The sequence below is a fragment of the Panthera uncia genome, chromosome D4, assembly GCF_023721935.1.
Source record: "Panthera uncia isolate 11264 chromosome D4, Puncia_PCG_1.0, whole genome shotgun sequence".
In the NCBI taxonomy this organism is placed as follows: domain Eukaryota; kingdom Metazoa; phylum Chordata; class Mammalia; order Carnivora; family Felidae; genus Panthera; species Panthera uncia.
In genome coordinates this window covers 6,140,274-6,159,974 of record NC_064807.1, presented here as the reverse complement: position 1 = coordinate 6,159,974, position 19,701 = coordinate 6,140,274, and the positions used below count along the sequence as shown (strand labels likewise).

At 41.7% G+C, this 19,701-nt stretch overlaps 1 protein-coding gene across 3 annotated transcripts in view; it reads left to right on the top strand.

Annotated features, from left to right (window-relative positions):
• The first annotated feature begins 709 nt into the window (after window positions 1–709).
• Window positions 710–19,701, top strand: part of PDCD1LG2 (programmed cell death 1 ligand 2) — a 76,602-nt gene continuing 57,610 nt past the window's right edge. For 2 of the 3 annotated variants that reach the window (XM_049642383.1, XM_049642469.1), the window contains exons 1-2: window positions 710–1,711; window positions 13,787–13,852. In XM_049642383.1, coding sequence (XP_049498340.1) covers window positions 1,690–1,711; window positions 13,787–13,852 — 88 coding nt within the window. In that variant the 5' untranslated portion in view covers window positions 710–1,689. The remainder of the gene's footprint in view (window positions 1,712–13,786; window positions 13,853–19,701) is intronic. The other variant, XM_049642550.1, reaches the window with a different exon arrangement.

Sequence of the window (19,701 nt, the reverse complement as noted above, 5' to 3'; positions counted from 1 at the left end):
GATGGATTGTGTGGGGATCTTGAAGACAGTAAACTCTGAGAGCCACACGGGGGACCTATGCCCTCTCTTTAGACTATCACGGTAACTGGAGAAGGTCAGGTAAGAGCAGGCATCTCCCCTGAAACCACACACCCAGAGCTGTGGGTGGAGAAGCAGGTCCCCAGAGGAAGTCTGGCTTCCCACAGACACAGCCCCATCCTTGAGGAATAGGCAGCCAGTCCCGTTTGTAGCCAATACAAGTTTTACTCCTTCTTGTTTAACGGATGCAGTTGAAAGAACAAGGAAGAAAGAAGAAGGCTGCTTTTTCAGAAGAAAACCAATTAAGGCACGTCATGGAGAGAGTACGAGAAAATATTAGATAAATGCGGCTAAGAACACACACCCTACGTGCACCTCAGAGCCTTGTCCCTGCTCAGGCCACACCTATGAGCCCAAGGGGATAGGGCGGCAGGAATGGGTTGGTCATCCAGCCTTGCGCTCAAGTTGGCCTGTTCTGCACCCGCTTTGAGTCTCACTGCTGGAAAGCCTCACATGTAGTGGTACCACAGAGGCCTGAGTCCAAATTCAGCCATGCAGCTGAGGAAGGGTTGCTTGACCTCGACTCTTTCTTCATATGTAAAATGGGCTCGATGGTATGTAGACCACACATTGCTCCAAGAATGGAGTCCTGTAGTGGGTCAATTTCCCCAAATATTTATGTTCACCTGGAGCCTCAGAATGTGACCTTAGGTGAAGCAAGGTATTTGCAGAAGTGATTAGTTAAGATGAGGTCATCTTGGATTAGGGTGGGCCCTAATCCAATGGCTGGTGTCCTTCTAAGAAAAGGAAAGGACACTCAAAGATACACAAGAGAAGAAAGTCCTGTGAAGATGGAGACAGAGATTGGAGTGATCAGCTACAAACCCAGGGGAGTGGCCAAGGCTTACCAGAATCACACCGCAAGCTGGGAATCAGCAAGAGGGCATTCTTGACTGGAGCCTTTCGAGGGAGTGGCCCTGTGACACCTGATTTCACCCACCTTGCCTCCAGAAATGTGGGGAAACCTTGAGCATACTGTCTGCTGTCTTAATCCACCCAGTCTGTGGTAACTTCTTACAGCAGCACTAGGAAACAAACAAAGGCATCTGCAAAAAGTCCCTGGCACACAGCTAGAATGTGCTGGTATTCTCTTCCTCCCCTTTTCCTACTAAGTGCACCAGCTTCTTCAGGGACACATTGCAAGGTGCACCTGAGGGCAGAGGAGCAGTGCTTAAAAGCAAAACCAAAACTTCTCAGTAGGCTGGGTTTCAGCCAGTTCCTCAGACTTAGTTTTGGTTTGAATTACCCTCGTGTTACAAGGAAGCCTGAGCTAGATGGAGATGATGTCTTTTCTTCTCTTCCCTAACGTACCTTACGTGACAGCTTTTTGTGGCCCGTCCTCATATGTCCCTCTGCCAGCTGGGAAGAATCCTGGCTGGGAGCTGAGGCTTGTTGCAGTGGTTTAGGGAGCAACCTACAATTTTTGTTTTGTTTTGTTTTTGGTTTTGTTTGGTTTCGGCTGTTTATTCAGTTGACTCCTATGACAGAGTCTGACGCAGGAGCTACTGTTTGTTGTTTCTTTTCTTTAACGTCTTTGCCTGTGGGGCCAAGTTCTGATGTGAGTATCCAGTAGGTTGAGATTTCCTCCTCACTGAACTGGTGTTGCAGACGATGATGAGGCTGCCACGGTCAGGTAAGTGTGGGCACACTTTCCCTTCACATCATTGCAAGCAGGAGAAAATCTGCCTCGGCAGTTATGTTCAGGCACGCTAACAAGCTAATATCTTGCTGTCTCCAAAATAGTGGGATTTCTCAAGCTCGCTCGTATACGTATTACTCATGTTGGGAAGATTTATGAGCTGAGATTTTTTTTTTTTCCTGCACAGAATAAATATGCAGTGCAAAAAAAAAAAAATTAAGTATCTTGAGATTGTCTCTCAGCTTAGAATTTGGGGAAGGTTAATGGAACTTAAAAATTTGTTTTTTTGTTTTGTTTTGTTTTTTGTTTACTTCAGATCTCTGGTTGTAATTATCCCTTTGGCAGGCAGGCAGCGTTCCAGACTAATCTGCATTTACAAGCTATGCTCTAAGAGTAAACTGTTTATTTTTTTTTATTTATTTTTTAATATATGAAATTTATTGTCAAATTGGTTTCCATACAACACCCAGTGCTCATCCCAAAAGGTGCCCTCCTCAATACTAAGAGTAAACTGTTTAAAACAAAGAAAAGCAACAAAAAACCCAACTACAATCAAATTAACTTATAATACATGCAACTGTTAGTTTTAATTAGATTAGAGGCCTACTAAATTAGATTTGAGGCCTACTAAAAGACTTACTTTTCTATATAAAACGATTAGAGCAAGATTAGCTAACTGAAAGAACACTGTTGCTATGTATTGCTCACTGCCTGGGTGCAAACAGTAGAAAAGAGAGGACCGTGGATTTCATGTGGGAGAGGGGTGAAGTGAGCAGCTTGAGTGAAATTGCCTATAAATAAGCTTTCTATTCCTGAAATTCTATGATTCTGTGCAAGGGAATTGCAGACATCGATTAACACAGTGCACAGTAAGAATATTCAGTGTGAATAGTAATCAGATGTAGTATCCAGAGTTAAATGCCAATTGACTGGATTTTCTCTGAGCTCCCTCCCAAGCCCAAGAAGTCAATGAATGCACGAACACCATATTGCTCCTGCCTCTCAGAAGTGGTCTATGCGCCTTCATTACCTGAACTCTCTCTACCAGCAGCTCTTGCTGACCTGCAGCTTCCAGATGTGCTCTCCCCAGATTTCTCTTTCTCGGGAGACTTTCCATTCGACTGCAGGTCTTCAGGGACAAGGACTGCACCTTTTAGGTTCTCTGAAACTCAAGTGCCTGGCACAGTGCCTCAGTCATGCAGAGGTGCTCACTGGGTGCCTGTTGAGTTGGAAAACGATTTGATTTGATGAATCCACAGTTGAATCACCAGATGTGGGTCATTTGTGTGTTTGTGGAATACACAGGGAGCAGATGGGGGTTGATTTGAGAAGGATACAGTGCAAATGAGCTCAGAGGCAGTATTTCAGGTTGTGCTTCTGAGTCAACTTGCTTTAAGATGCATGGGATAGAGATCCATAGATAGTTGTGTGACGTTTTTATTCCACATAGCAGTGCCCAAATATACCACGTACCTTCACTGGGACATACTTAAGTCACCCTGCGGTGAGGCTTCTGCAGCCTGGTCTCTTCCTGTCACAGCCTGCTCTACCATTCCACCTGTCTCCTGCACCTTGTGGTCCCCCTGTCTTTAATCAACTGACAGAATTCCAATAGATACAGGAATCTGAAAGTTTATCCAGCACCAATCACCTCAATGCCTTCCAGCACTCTCTAACACCTCTGGAGGCTGGTTTCCAGTTCTAATTTTCCAGATCTGTATTATCAATCCCTCTGCTTCTTGGGATTTTCTTCCTTTGGCTCTGAGATACTACGGTGGGGAGCTTTTCATACTCTTGGACCATTTCTTCTTTGCCTTCTGCTCTGGACTCCTACTCCTGCTCTTCTAATTTGGAGGCATCCGTCAGAGAGAATTCAGACTTTTTTTTTCTCCAACCTGTGTTTTTATATACTTTCCCTCTGAGAGAATTAATTCGTTCCCCCAATGTCAATTGGCATTTGCATGTTGGAAATAACATGTTTGTCTCTAGCACTGAATTGTGCCCCAAACGTGAGGCTTTCATCTGTCTTGAGTTGTTTCAATTACTTCATGACTCAAACCCCACTCGTGGCATTCCCTGTAAAATGGCTCTTGATCTAGTCTTTCCTCCACTCTACCCCTCTGCAATGGCATCAGCATTGTGTCTTGATTTTCAGGCTTCAAAACCACAGTCAACTTGTTGCTTCTCTTTCTTTCCTGTATGGCTGATCACTTGTCAATTGTTTTGTCAATTGTTTTGTCAATTGTCTTGTGATGAGTTTCTCCTTCCTCTGCCTTTCTTCCCTTTTCTGAACCTAAGTCAGGGGCTTTACCAAATATCTGAATTAATACTATGACCCCCTCATTGAGTGACTGGCATTCAATTTTACTCCCTCATTTCTATACAAAAAAAAAAACAACCCATAGATTTGATCTGTTTCACATACTTCTTTGGGATTGTCACTCACTTGTTGACAAGCTATAACTGGCATTAAACTATTGACAGAATGTCTCAACCCATATTACCGGTCTAGATATGCTGTTCCTGGTCCTCCTCGATAAGCCCTGTGTGTGTGTGAACCTCTGAGATTACTTCTAACTCTTCTGCAGGAGCCTCCAGAGTAGCTCCAACTCTCCAAATCCCACTCAATCTTGGACGTATCCTTCCACCAGGCAACTTGCATGGTCTGGGCATTTTCATGTAGAAACCTTTCACATCGCCTCTTACTATTTTTCATGTGTACAGAATTTTGATGTTCTGACTATGGTATAATGTCTTAGAGGGCAGGGATCCTTTCTTACATGAATCCTTGTCTTGATTGCCACTTTGATTTGAGTGAATTTTCTAATTCAAAGACGTGCAAAAAGTGGGAGCATCATATTCATTGGCTAAAAAGTTGAGATGCAATTTAAGTTAAACTTGAACTGATGTTAAATTGACTAATGTCTCAGAGTGCCTGGGTGGCTCAGTTGGTTAAGCACTGACTTTGGCTCAGGTCATGATCTCACAGCTGGTGGGTTCGAGCCCCACATCGGGCTCTGTGCTGACAGCTCAGAACCTGGAGCTTGCTTCGGATTCTGTGTCTCCCTCTCTCTCTACTCCTCCCCCTCCCCTGCTCATGCTCTGTCTCTCTAAAAAATAAATAAACACTAAAAAAAAAGTTTTAATTGACTAATGTCTCTTGATGCCTAGCTCAGAGCTTTCCACCATGCCATCGAGAGAAGCAGCTTCCCTAGTGGCGTGGGGGAGCCATCTGAGCATGACTCTTCACCAATCTAAAAAGAGTGGCCCTTATTACAAACAAATTTTAAGTTGTTCCATATTAAAAATGAGAAATTTTGGTCTAAATAATAATAATAAATACATACATACATGCATGAATAAATAAAAATTTTAAAATAAATAGATTAAAAAAGAGTGGCCTTGCTTCTTCTCTCTCTCAAGTCTGAGCATCTTGTGACTGAGAGCTCCCTTCATGGCTCTCTTTAGGGCCACAAGAAAACGTTCTAGAATTTAGTGTCTTCTGCTGTCCTGTTCCGTTTCATACCATGACTAGACCCCAACCTCTACAGTATGTTCATAGGCAGAATTGTCAGGAATTACCCAGAATTCATTAAGAATTATCCAGAAATTTAAGAAATTCAGCTAAACTGATCATTTGATTGAAAAAATGCCTTTTCTTTTCTTTTCTTTTCTTCCTTCCTTTTTTTTTTTTTTTGAAAATGTTTTTTCTAGTCACATTCTAGTGTATTCCTTAGAGGGGAGCTTGCCCGAGTACAGACAGCTACAATGAACATCCTCTGCCTGATGGAAACTCCAGCACAAACAAACACATACATAAGGAATATACAATCAGGATAAAAATGAATGGCCATGTAGGCCTGGACAATTATATACTTATCTCCAAAACAAAGGTGAATTTTAGAAGGGGAGATGGAAGGAAGAGGGAGCATGGGTGTTTGAACACATTCATTTCATCTCATGGAGAGGTGTCCTCTCTGTGCTCTTTCAGCCAAAGGAGTGCCTTACATACAGATGCTTTGTAAATGATGCTTGAGTGAATTAATTTGGGCAGTGCACTCCATAAGTTTTCCAAAGTAACTCTTTCAGGTTTGCCAGTCTGAATATAAAAGAGTTCAAACTTACCAATAGTAAAGGTTCCCAGAACCTGCTCTTAGAAACCATTCTACGGTGAGTGACATAAATCGATGAAAATTTCTTATTTGATGAAAATGATTAAACAAATTAAGTTTTCTGTTTCTCTCATAGAGGAAGGAGTCAACTGGGGGCCAGTAGTCTCAGAGTATGATACCATATTGCCACACATGCACTCGTTCATCTGTTCCTTCAGGGAACAGTCATTATCCATTATAAACAGTTATAAACATTTATGAAACACACAGACATGCATACACACAAACACACACCAAGATAAAGAGGAGTGTTATAAGGACCTAATACAGTACAAAGAGCTCTTGTTCTAACATGAAAGACAGACATGTAACAAATTAATATACCAACAAGGAGTTGAGTGCTAACATTAGTGAATAGCAGACAACAAATGAGCAGAAGGAACAGCTTGGAGCAGCTAGAAAAGGCTTATCTACTTGTGTTGAGTGCATAAGAATGTAAGGCCACTTAAGGAAATATTTATGACCCAGTACAGTTTCTTCGAGCTCCAGTAGAAACTGAGATAAGGGGAAATAAGATTGGACAAAATAAATGGAGATCAGACAAGAGAGATTAGAATCTCAGAGCACCTGTGAGGGCCTTGTCATGGAAAGCACCTGTATTACTTCTGTGGCTAAGGCAGGAGGGACCGGATCTGAAAAAGTTGTGTAGCCCATGCAAAGGAGAACTTTACCTTATAAATCACGGGAGCTATTGGAATCTTTTAAGCAGGAGTGACATGGTCACATTTGATTATTCAGTATTCAGGAGAGTCTTCCTGCCAGGTAAATGGATAATTCATTCATCCAGTATGAACCAAGTGCCAGCTTCCTTCCAGACACAGTTCTAGGGACTGAAAGATGTTAATAAGCAAATCAGACAAAGATCTCTGTTATTTTAGTGATTAGATTCTTATCGAAGATAGTAGATGATAATATAACAAATGAGTGCATTATGTGGCATGTCAGATGGTCATGAGTGCTTTGGAAAATTGAGAGAGATAAGGAGAATTGGGAATGCTGGAGGAGTGGTGGTGTTGTGATTTTGCATAAGACAGTCTCATCGGAAAGACCAAGGAAAGTCTCTGCATTTAGGGAGTTGCACACTGGCAACAAGGTCTGCTTTTGAGGGAATGGATCTGGGGAAGAAGCCCCAAAGACCTGGCATCAAGCTTAGGGCCACTTAGAGAACTCCAGAGTCCCAAGAACCCAGATTGTGGCGGGTTTTAGGGGCAGGTCAAGGGCCCCAGAGGACGCTCTTAGCTCTGTAAACACCATGAGCATGGCCACTGTCGAGTCCACTAAAGCACAGGGCTCAAGGCAGTGGTCCCTCTTGCCTGGGCTACTAGACAGACTTAGGGCTTTATTCTAAGTGAAATGCTAAGCCATCAAAAGATTGTGAGCAGGATGCTCTGCCATGGTATAAAGCGGAATGACGAGATGCTGAATAAAGATGATGGCAGCGGGGTGGTACAAAGAAGACGCATCATCCAGAAGTATCCCGGCATAGAATTAATAGGACTGGGGGATGGACTGGATTTGCAAGACGAGAGACGAGTAGGTTCAAGACGACACACCCAAGATTCTGGCTTGAGGTGGGTGTTCATATTATTGGCATTACAGGAATATAGGACACAAAGAGTTTTCATAAAGTGCCCAGGGTCTTAGAGGTTCATAATTCTAGACCCAGGTTTTGAGCTCAGATGTGTCTGACTTTAGAGCATGAGCTCTTATCCATTGCACAGAAGAGACCTATCCCTAGCTGGAAGAAGCTGCTGGTTGGAAAGTACCTTCATAACAGTATCTATCTCTCTGTGGAGGCAGTGTGCAAGGAAAGTCCCCTTAGACGGGCAACGAAGAAGGGGAAGTTACAGCCAGGTCTGGGTGAGCCAGGCGTCCTTTCTGTTGCCAGAACGTGTTACACGCTATCCTTCTTAGCTCTAGAAATAAGAATGCTGGGCAAGTGCAGCATGAAGATGATTTCTTTTCTGGGTACATTTGCATTTTCGATAAGGAAGAGGGTCTTCAAGTCCAGCTAAGGTCTAGCATTTCCCTATGGAAAGCACTTGATGGAGCTCCTAGTTGGTACCCGTGGTAATATGTCTCTTTCTAAAATGAAAACAAGATTACAGCCCTCTGTGGACCTCACAATCCCTTCTAGCTACTGCCTCGTTGCTCTCTCTTGTTATAACACTCTTCTCTGAAGCACTGCCTATATTCTGTTGTCTCTACACTCTTAGCTCTTATTTTCTCTCCACTTCACAGTCTTTTCATCTGCACCAAATCCATGGACGTCCCGCAAGTGGGCTCTCTCATGACCTCCACACTGCTAACGCCAACTCTCAGCAGCATTTGGCTCAGCTGAACACCCCCTCCTTGAAACACTGTGTTTTAAATTCTAGGTTTCCACGGGGCATCTGGGTGGCTCAGTTGGTTAAGCATCCGACTGCAACTCAGGTCATGATCTCACGATCCATGGGTTCAAGCCCCGCGTTGGTCTCTGTGCTGACAGCTCAGAGCCTGGAGCCTGCTTCGGATTCTGTGTCTCCCTCTCTCTCTGTCCCTCCCCCACTCATGCTCTGTCTCTCAAAAATGAATAAAAAAGTATTACAAAAATTAAAGTCTAGGTTTCCTTATAATTGAGGTATGGCGAGGCCAACAGATCAGGAGATAACTGCCATTGAAAAAATAGGTTGTTGTGTCTTCAGATCTTGAGAGAAGGAGGCATGCCACCCTTCAGGGACCACCTAGGGGAGCACCCGGCTCAGACAGGAGGCAGAGCGGAAAGGGAAATGTGGCCAGGAGTCTTTATTGTGGTTTCCACAAGAAGGGATGGGAAGGCAGGCTTAAATTGTCTAGTTTGAAATTATTCATCGGGATCTGGAACATAGGGGTTGTCCCTTATTGTGTGGTACCTGGCCCCAGGGTGGTTGGGGCAGTAAGGAGGTGGTTGGAGTGTGGGGTTCTGGATTGGTTGGTTTGCATTTGAAAGGCACCCTCCTGGTGAGTTGCTCACTGCCTCTAGGAATTGACTAATCCTTGGGGTGGGGACGGGGGCTAGTCCCTGCAGGATCAAGAGCCCAGATGTCCAAGTATCAGAAAACTGAAAATAAAAGGCAGGATTAATTAGCCTTTTTACCCTTCCCCTCAATCTTCTTTGCTAGTGCCCACCGTCCCAGGGATCCATAAATGTTGGAATGCCCCATATTCCAGTCCTTCGACACTTTTTCTCCTCTGTCTCTCTCGTGGTGATGTCACGCAGCCCTATGGCATTAAGTAACATGTAGACATTGAGCACTCCCAAATTTACCTCTACCCCAAACTCTGGACCCCCTGTTATCCAACTGCGTACTACACATCTTCATGTGGATGTCGAGCTGGCATCTCAAACCGAGTACGTGCCAAACACGTCCTGATTTCTGCTCCTTAATCTGTTTCTCTCCTCCATCTTCTCCAGTTTAAAAAATACCACCTGCATTGCCCTAATGCCTCAAGTCTCAAATGTGGAAAATTTCCTGCATTTATCTATTTTTGTCAAACTACATATCCAACCTGACAGCAAATCTCATAAGGTCTTATTTGAAAAGACAGAAGACCTAAGTAAATGGAAAGACATGCTATGTTCATTTTTGGAAGACTTAACATTATGAAGATTGGTATATTCCCCAATGGATCTACAGATTGAGTGCAATTCCTATCAAGATTCAAGATTCCAACTGCCTTTTTTTTTTTTTCCTTTTTGGAAATGGACAGCCTGGTCCTAAAATTCATGTGGAAATGTAAGGGAGCCAGAGTAGCCACAGACCCAGGAGCTCAGTCTTTCTGTGAAGGAAGCCTAGTAGCTAATCATTCACGGCTGCACCCTGAGAGGCAGGGTGCCGATTAACACACCTGTAGGGGCTGGTGTAATCCTTTCCAGAGACCTTGGAAGGCTGGTGCTATTTGCACACTCATCCTCTGACGTACTGCAGAACACTAGTGTCTCCTGCCAGGGAGCCTTACAGGGTATACTGGGGTTTTGCAGCAGCTGTCCAGGGGACTCCTTACCCCTTCATCACCCGGCTCTGTTGGCCAGAGGGCTAGAATTCCTAGGTTCCAGAGGACTGTGAAATTGAGAGACAGCTCTGGGCAGGGTGATGCCTCCAGAGCACTGCACAAACAGCACGCTGATGCACACACCCCAGTCTTTCTGTGAGGAAAGCCTTTTTGCTTCTCCTAGGGCTGCACCCTGAGGGGCAGGGTTACGGTCTTGCACACATTTGGTGGCCTGCAGAGCTGCTCCTGATTAACGTAGGCTGTGGGCGCCATCTTGGTGCCCTCCCTCTGCTTCATTTCAGTTCACCAGCAGGACCCAGAAGAAAGCTTGTATACTCATCTTGAGCCCAAATTGTTGTGACTGCTACCCAGAGGACACCTCCAAGTTGCCTGGTTCTGGTGGCCAGTAGGACTTACACTTGCAGGCCACAGGACTGTATTATTTCTATACTTTTGCAAGCTGATGCCTGAGGATCTGACTTTCAGTCAACCTGAATCTAGATGTAAAGATCCTCCCCTTTTGGATACTAACAGGCACATCCTCCACTACTGGGAATTATTTTAAGAAAATAGAATCAGCTGCTTGGGCAAACATAAAGATTTGCAAGACAACCAAGAGATGAGACATGGTTGAACATTAAGGTTCATCTCCTACATAAGACCAATCCTTCAAGACTGGGAAAGTAGTTGTTCCATCTACAGTGTAGAAACAGAGAGTTCAGCAAAATGAAGAAAGTGAGGAATATGTTCCAAAGCATTCAATAATTAGTATTGGAAATATTGGACAACCACATGCAAAGAATGCAACTGGACCACTCTCTTACACCATACACAGAAATCAGTTCAAAATGGATTCAAGACATGGATGTAAGACCTGAAACCAAAAAAGTCCTTGAAGAAAACATAGGCAATGAGCTTCTTGGCAAAAAAAGACATATAGATAACCAACCGGTACATGAAACAGTGCTCAATGTCACTAATCATCAGGGAAATGCAAATCAAAACCACCATGAGATATCACTTGTTAGAATGGCGAGTATCAAAGAGACAAGAAATAACAAGTGTTGGTGAGGATGTGGAGAAGAAGGAAGCTCCTGTGCACTTTGGTAGAATTGTAAATTGGTGTGGCTACTATGGAAAAAAGCATGGAGGTTCCTAAAAAAAAAATAAAAATAAAACTACCATATGGTCCAGCAATTCCATTTCTGGGTATTTATCTGGAGAAAATGAAAATGTAACTCAAGATATATACACCTTCATGTTCATTACAATATTATCGCAGTATGATTTATAATAGCCAAGATATGGAATAAACCTAAGTGTGTGTGTGTGTGTGTGTGTGTGTGTGTGTATGTTTGTGTATGAGAGAGAGAAATGGAATGTTATTCATCAAAAAAAAAAAAAGAATGAAATTTTGCCATTTGCAACAACATGGATGAACCTCAAGGAGATTACACCAAGTGAAATATGTGAAACAGAGAAAGACAAATATTGTATGATTTCATTTACATGTGGAATCTAAAACAAACAAGACAACAAACAAACCAGGCTCATAGATACGGAGAACAGATTGGTGGTTGCCAGAGGCAGGTGTTTAGGGGTGGGAGAAATGGGTAAACTGTTTTTGTTTTGTTTCTAACTTTAAAAATTAAAAAAAAAAATAGGACTTCTTAGAGAAAGGTTAACTGTGTGTGTGGGCAATAGACACATGAAGTCAACTTAAGGCAATTTGTACAGAAAGCAAACAAACTTTCCAAGATTGATAGGATTGTGTGAAAAGCAAACAGAGGCTACCTTGAAGGGACTTCCAGTAGCCAAAACTATAATGATTTAATCTATAAAAGAACAATTATTATCTTTTTAAAAACCCTCAAAATGGGATCAGAGACCTAAATATAAGAACTGAAGCTATAAAATAGAAGAAAACATAAATCTTTGTGACCTTGGATTAGGCAATGGTTTCTTAGATATGACACCTAAAGCACAAGCAATAAAAAAGAAAATAGATAAATGGGGCTTCATCAGAATTAAAATAATTTGTGCTTTAAAATTAAATTAAATTAAAATATTTGTGCTTCAAAGAACATTATCAAGAAGCTGAAAAGACAAGTTGCAGAGTGGGATAAAGTGTTTGCAAATTATATATTTGACAAACAGTTTGGCAATTTCTCAAAAAGTAAACATAGAGTTAGTATTTAACCAAACAGTTCCACTCCAACATATCCAAGAGAGTTGGAAACATGTCTACACAAAAATTTGTACATGAGTGTCCATAGCAGCATAATTCATAAAAGCCAGCAAGTAGGAACAACCCAAATGGATCGTTGGCGTATGAATGGCTAGACAAGATGTGGTATAGTTATAAAATGAAATACTATTCTACCATTAAAAGGAATGAAGTACTGATAGGTGCTACAGCATAAATGAATCTTGAAAATATTAAGCTCAGCGGAAGAAGCTGGATTCAAAAGGCCACAATGTATAATTCCATTTAAATGAAATATCCAGAATAAGGAAAACAATAGAGACATAAAGTGTACTGGTGGTTGCCAGAGGTTGGAAGGAGAGGGAAGGGAAATTGGGAAGTTTCTGCCAATGGGTATTGAGTTCCTTTCTGGGGGGTAATGAAAATTATCCAAACTTAGATAGTGGTGTGGGTTTCACAATTCTGTGACTATACTAAAAACCACTGAATTGTCTGTGTTTTCCATATTTATGTACATACACATGCATGCACGTGCACACACACACACACACATAATCCTCTGTTGTATGTCAGTTACACTTCAATAATGCTGTTGGGAAAAAATAAATTTAAAGAACAAATGTATATTCGTATATAACATATGCCACTTCTCACCTCCACCAGCTCCATCACTCAAACCAACCTATCTTCATCTCTGCGTAAACATGCCTCACTGATCATCCTGCTTCTCATCTTGTCCAACCCACTCTCCTTCCCAAGAGTCTGTTGTCTACACCAAAGTTGAGTCCTCTTTTAAAAATGCAATGAGATCAGGTCATTCACCAGATCTAAATCCTCTGCTGGCTTTCCATCACACTGAGACCTCAGAGCAGATCTGCTTGTACCTGATTTGGATGTACGGCTCCAACCAATTTCCCTTGGAGAAATGGTTCCATAGCTAATAAAATTTTGAAAGCCTCTGTGAGGACAGAATAGCTGACAGTAGTATATCCTGTCCCTTTTGCCTCAGCCACCAGAAGTCCTGGGATGGGAGAAAGCCTGTGAGCAAATGTGGAAGCTTAGGAGTTTTAGCAAGACCAAGGTTAAGCACCCGCTCAATGTCGCCACTTCTGTGCTCTCCCTGTCTAACCTGCTTAGTAACAGGTAGTTCAGATAATGGGCAAACTCCATCACAACACTCAAAAGAACTTGTCACTTTACCTGCTCAGGGAAATATCAAGTGCTTATTGAGAATTTAGTTCTGTTCTACTGTATGCTATCTTTGAGTACCTAGCTCCCAGAGTTCAAGCCCACCTCAAGAAGCTGGTATGCATTATTCATTTGACAATCATTTGATTTTCAAGGATCCACTACTGAAAAATCTATGGGAGGCTTTGTGGAAGGGACAAGGAGGTTCAGACAATCAGCAGTGTGGGTGACTCGTGAGGACTGGTTCATATTCAGAGAAGGAAGAGCTTCTAATTTGGATCGATAAAGAATGCCTCACTTCCCCTCACCCCCTCTCCGGCATTCAACTTATAACTTCTCTTCCAGGCTTTGCTCTGCCCCCTCTGCTTCCCCCTCACCCCCAGAACAGTTGTTTACGAGTCATTTCCCTGTTTTCAGGAATGAGCAAATCACCAAATCACAAGATCCAGCAAAACTGCAGAAGGCCCTGAGACTTTCAATTATTTGTTTCAGATCGAGTACAGAGCATGTTCTTCCTGCTGATGTTGAGCTTGGGAAAGCAGCTTCATCAGACAGCAGGTAAGAAAGGGCAAAGGGAGGGGCCTGAGAAAGAGGAATAGGCAGCTGACCCAGGCTGAAGCCAATGGTGAAAATGAGGTCCTCAGGCTGAAGGCTTTCTTTGAGAGGAAGTGTGATTACTGTCACATGCACAGTAAAAAGAAGGGTGCCCAGGGTGGCTTGTATTTTCCCATGCCCATGTCTTACAGGAACAGTAACCATTCGGCAGATGAAGGTACTGGAATTCAGAAAGCTATTTAATTTTCCTGAGATTATATAGTCATTAGGCGTCACAGGCAAGCTTCCTGCAGAACTTTCTACCTTACCAGCCTACAGTGATGATGAGAATCAAGCATGGCCGACAATCCCTAGTCTTCCCACTTGGAATGGGTTTTTGGAGTTAAGTTTGATCATGGACATATACTGAATGTTGATACTACACATTTACAAAACCAAAAAATATGTACGATGAATTATGTTTATGAATTAGCCAAAAGGAAACTATAAACATATCGTATCTTGGGGCACCTGAGTGGCTCATTCGGTTAAGCATTGGACTCTTGATTTTGGCTCAGGTCATGATCTTGCAGTTCATGGGTTTGAGCCCCACATGGCACTGACAGTGTGGAGACTGCTTGGGATTCTCTCCCTCTCCCTCTCTCTCTGCCCCTCCCCCATGCTCCCCCTCTCTCTCTCAAAATAAATAAACTTTTAAAAAATCTAAAAAAGAAAAGAAAAGAAAAAGTAAAGTGGCTCTATATATTCCGTTGGACATGCCATGCTGTAATTTATTTATCCAGTCCTTTATTGATGGAAATTTTAGTTATTTCAAAAAAAAATTTTTGAGTCTTGCTGGATTAATGCTTGGAAAAAAGTCTGCTTACTAAAGACTGTGATGAAAACGAACTCAGGGTATGACTCAGGTAAACCATTTATCATGAACGCTTTCCTTACCTGTGTGCCCTGTGTGTGGTGCTCTATTCTGTTATCTGTAAAACAATTTAAAATTTGAAGAGAAAAACTGGCAGAAAACATTTCATTTTTTAAACATTTATTCATTTTTTAATATGAAATTTATTGTCAAATTGGTTTCCATACAACACCCAGTGCTCCTCCCAACAGGTGCCCTCCTCAATACCCATCACCCACCCTCCCCTCCCCCCCACCCCCCATAAGCCCTCAGTTTATTCTCAGTTTTAAATTGGCGTACAGTAACATTTAATCTTTTTAGTAAAACATCTATGAGTTTTTGGCAAACATGTAGTCCTATAACCACCCCTACAATCAAGATCCACAACAGTTGTACCACTTGCCAAGCAAACACACAAAAACCATCCCCAAACTCTTAAAGCCAGGTGACCACTGTTCTCTGTGCTAGAGTTTTACCTTTTCTAGGATGTCATGCTAATGGGATTATTCATTAGATATGCTTTCTGTCTGGCTTCTTTCACTTAGCATAATGCAATTGAGATTTATCAATATTGTTAGATATATCAATAGTTCATTCCTTTTTTTCTTGTTGAGTAGTATTCCACTGTATGTACATACCAGAGTTTGCTTATTCATTCCCTGGTTGAGGGACTTTTGGGTTGTTTCCTGTTTTGGGGCAATTATGAATCAAGTTACTATAAATGTTTATATATAGATTTTCATTTTAATTTCACTTGGGTAAACACCTCGGAGTAGGATGGCTGGGTCATATGGGAAGTAAATATTTAACTTTATAAGAAACCACTAAACCTTTCCATAGTGGCTATACCATTTTTACATTCCCCTTGCAAAGTGTGAGAGCTCCAATTGTTTCACATTCTTGGCAGCACTTGGCATTGACATTGTCATTTTTTTTAAGTCATGCTAATAGGTGTGTAGAAGTATCTCTTTGTGTTTTAATTTGCATTTTCCTAATATCTAGGAAAATAGATATTTCTTAATATCTAGGGATGATGAGCATATTTTCACATGGCAGTTGGACATCTATATGTCTTCTTTGGTAAAATCTGTATTCAAACTATTTGACCATTTTTAACTAGAATTCAGAAAAGCTATTTAATGTACCCAAGATTATGTAGTCATTAGGTGTCACAGGCAAGTTTCCCTCAAAACTAATGTCCTTTCTACCTTACCAGCCTACAGTGATGATAATCATCAAAAATGGCAGACTTATTGGGGTGCCTGGGTGGCTCAGTCGGCTAAGCATCCGACTTCAGCTCAGGTCATGATCTCATTGTTTGTGAGTTCGAGCCCCGCGTCGGGCTCTGTGCTGACAGCTCGGAGCCTGGAGCCTTCTTCAGATTCTGTGTCTCCCTCTCTCTCTGTGTCCCTCCCCTGCTCATGCTCTGTCTCTCTCACTCTCAAAAATGATTAAATGTTTTTAAAAATGGCAGACTTATTAAGTTTTTTTCATTTTCTTATTAAGTTTTTAGAATTCTTTGTATATTCTAGATGCAAGTCCTTTATCAGACGCATGATATGCAAATATTTTCTCTCAGTCTATGGCTCATTTTTCATTCTCTTACCAGTGTCTTTTGCACAGCAAAGATTTTAATTTAGATGGAATCCAATTTGTCTTTGTTTTCTTATATGAACTGTGCTTTTGGTGAGATGGCTAAGAACTCTGCCTAATCCAAACTCCCAAAGATTTTTTCCTATATTTCCTTCTAAACATTTTATTTAAACATTTTTTTTCAATGTTTATTTCTTTTGAGAGACCGAGCGTGAGCGGGGAAGGGGGAGAGAGAGAGGGAGACACAGAATCCACAGCAGGCTCCAGGCTCCAAGCTGTCAGCACAGAGCCTGACACGGGACTTGAACTCACAAGCTGTGAGATCATGACCTGAGCCGAAGTCAGAGGCTTAACCAGCTGAGACACCCAGGCGCCTCTCTTCTAAACATTTTGTAGTTGTACATTCTTAGGTTTACCATCCATCTTGAGTTGATTGTTGTCATCAAAGATATAAAGTATAGGTTGAAGATCTTTTTATTTTTTTGGCATGTGGATGTCCAATTTCTTGAGCCCCATTTGTTGAAAAGACTATCCTTTCCCCATGACTCACCTTTGCACCTTTGTCAAACATCGATTGACCATCTTCGTGTGGATCTACTTCTGGACTCCATTCTGTAAACTGTTCTGCTGATCTCTGTGTGTACACTTTCATCCATAGCACACTCTTCGAATTTCTGTAATGTTGTGGTTCTTCTTTTCTTATAATTGAATTTCAAAACCTAAGAACATCTTGTAACCCAGATACATTTAAGGGGAAATATTCATTTCTTTACTTTGTCGTGTCTTGGGGGGAAAAGTAGCCCCAACTGTTATTCCTTTTATTGATGTTTTCTTCTTTCTCCATCCTCCAGAGAAGAATAAAACCAGGGGGGCACATGACCATGGTGATGCTTGAGGTCACTCTGCGGGTAGGGACCACACCCTGGGTCACTCCACTTAAACTATCTTCAGCCTCTGAAACCACTTGTTTGGACCCCTGAGGTATACAAGGCAGAAAATCAGGTTTGGGAAAGGATTTCTAAGAACTGAGATGCACCCAGGCCATTTTCCTACAAAGAGAAGCAGATGAATCAGGTGCCCAGAACAGGCTTCTATCCTAAAGCAGGAACTATAGTTTTCTGAAGACTGTGGTTGTTTAAAGCAGCCCCCACCCTTCAAGTTCATTAAGTACACAGTCTGAAAAAAACACTTAAGCTTCTGTTATTAAATGGGGGAAAAAAAGTATAAAATTAGCTTAAAGGGGAAGCTATCTTGGGAGGTCATGCAAATGATTTGTTTTGTGTTTCTGGAGATGTGACAGGTGCTGACTCCTATTGATGCCTGATTGCAAGTAAAGTGCACAGCTTCCCCAAGAGCTTTCAGAAAGGTCCAGCACTACTCAAACCAGCTTCTTTGGTCTGATTAAAAAGCTGCATATATGAATTTTGCATGCTCTGGCCAAATTTTTTTACCCTTTAATTCAGTCAGGGGGCCCAAATGATAGGAAAACCTGTTTTGCTCTAGGTTTTGCCTGCTTAATTTTGTAGTCGTGGAAACTTTCCGATTTTTTCCTTTGTCTCATAACTTTAGGAGTTCAATGCTAGGTTAAAGCATAATTTCATAACTATATTAACTTCAAGCTATATTACAAAGGTATAGTCATCAAAACAGTATAGTACTGGCATAAAAACAGACACATCACTCAATCGAACAGAATAAAGAACCCAGAAATAAGTACACATGCACAGACATACACACAGAGAAAGAAAATATATTTTTGTTATCATAAAGCTGAAAAGAGTATCTATGTCATTTGTGGATGTATTGTATACATGCCTGTGGATATATAGTCATATCTGGAGAGTTGTTAGCACAGGCTTTCAAGACACGGAGATCTGAGCTGAAATCCCCACTCCATGAGCTGCCATTCTTTGGTCTTGGGCAAGTGGTATCACTTCTGTAAGCCTACATTTCCCCATCATAAGACAGGCATGGTAACTCCCACCTTGCAGAGTTTGGGGAACATCAAGTGAGATGCTGATGTAAAGGTTAGCTCAGTGTCTGGCTCATTGTGTTCAATAAATGTTAGCTATCTCTCTGCTTCCCAGTAACAGTCCAAACGCGGGCTAATGTTAGAACTCTTGTTTCCCAGACATGAATGTTGACATGACTCAACTCAAATTTGTTGGAGTGCAGAGTCTGCTTCTCTAGTCTGAGGCACGGCTTGAGATTCTAAATTCCTAACTTGCTCCGAGGTAAAGCTGAGGGCACTTTGAAAGGCAGGACAGTAAAAGGCGTTTGTGTGTGCAGATGTTTTATTGATCTAACCAGTGATTCTCAATACCTCTACACGTTAGACGCTCTGAAGGAAATTTTGTTTTAAAATTGATGCTGGCCTCACAAAAGAATTAGAATTTATATTTACAGGATCCAAGGTGGTACTCCTGTATCCCTTGGGTAAATTCCTAGCAGTGCTGATGCACAGGAGCACTTGTACCCCAATGTTTATAGCAGCACTCTCAACAATAGCCAAATTATGGAAAGAGCCTAAATGTCCATCAACTGATGAATGGATAAAGAAATTGTGGTTTATATACACAATGGAATACTACGTGGCAATGAGAAAGAATGAAATATGGCCCTTTGTAGCAACATGGATGGAACTGGAGAGTGTGATGCTAAGTGAAATAAGCCATACAGAGAAAGACAGATACCGTATGTGTTCACTCTTATGTGGATCCTGAGAAACTTAACAGGAACCCATGGGGGAGGGGAAGGAGAAAAAACAAAAAAAAGAGGTTAGAGTGGGAAAGAGCCAAAGCATAAGAGACTCTTAAAAACTGAGAACAAACTGAGGGTTGATGGGGGGTGGGAGGGAGGGGAGGGTGGGCGATGGGTATTGAGGAGGACACATTTTGGGATGAGCACTGGGTGTTGTATGGAAACCAATTTTACAATAAATTTCATATATTAAAATAAATAAATAAATAAATAAATAAATAAATAAAAATAAAGGATCCAAGGTGGGGCCTGGTATTTTTAAAAAAGTCTTTCAGGTGATTCCAATGACGGCCAGAGCTGAGGCACTCTGCTTAGTGATTCCGCTGTGCATCGAGGCTTGAGAAAAATATCTTCACACAGTTGTTTGCAAGCATGTTTTTATCTCCTCTGCAATTTACAATAAGCAAGAATAATTTGGGATTTTAAATGTGTATTTCATTTCCTAAACTCATTTTTATATGATAATCAAGCTCAAAGCTTTGCATGTCTTAGAAGCTTTGAGACAAAACTACACCAAATAAGAACTCATCCTCCAGTTACCCTGGGCCATCAGATATTTGATTCATGTTTGCTAATTGCTCTTTCCTCCTGTGAACATAAAGTGAAA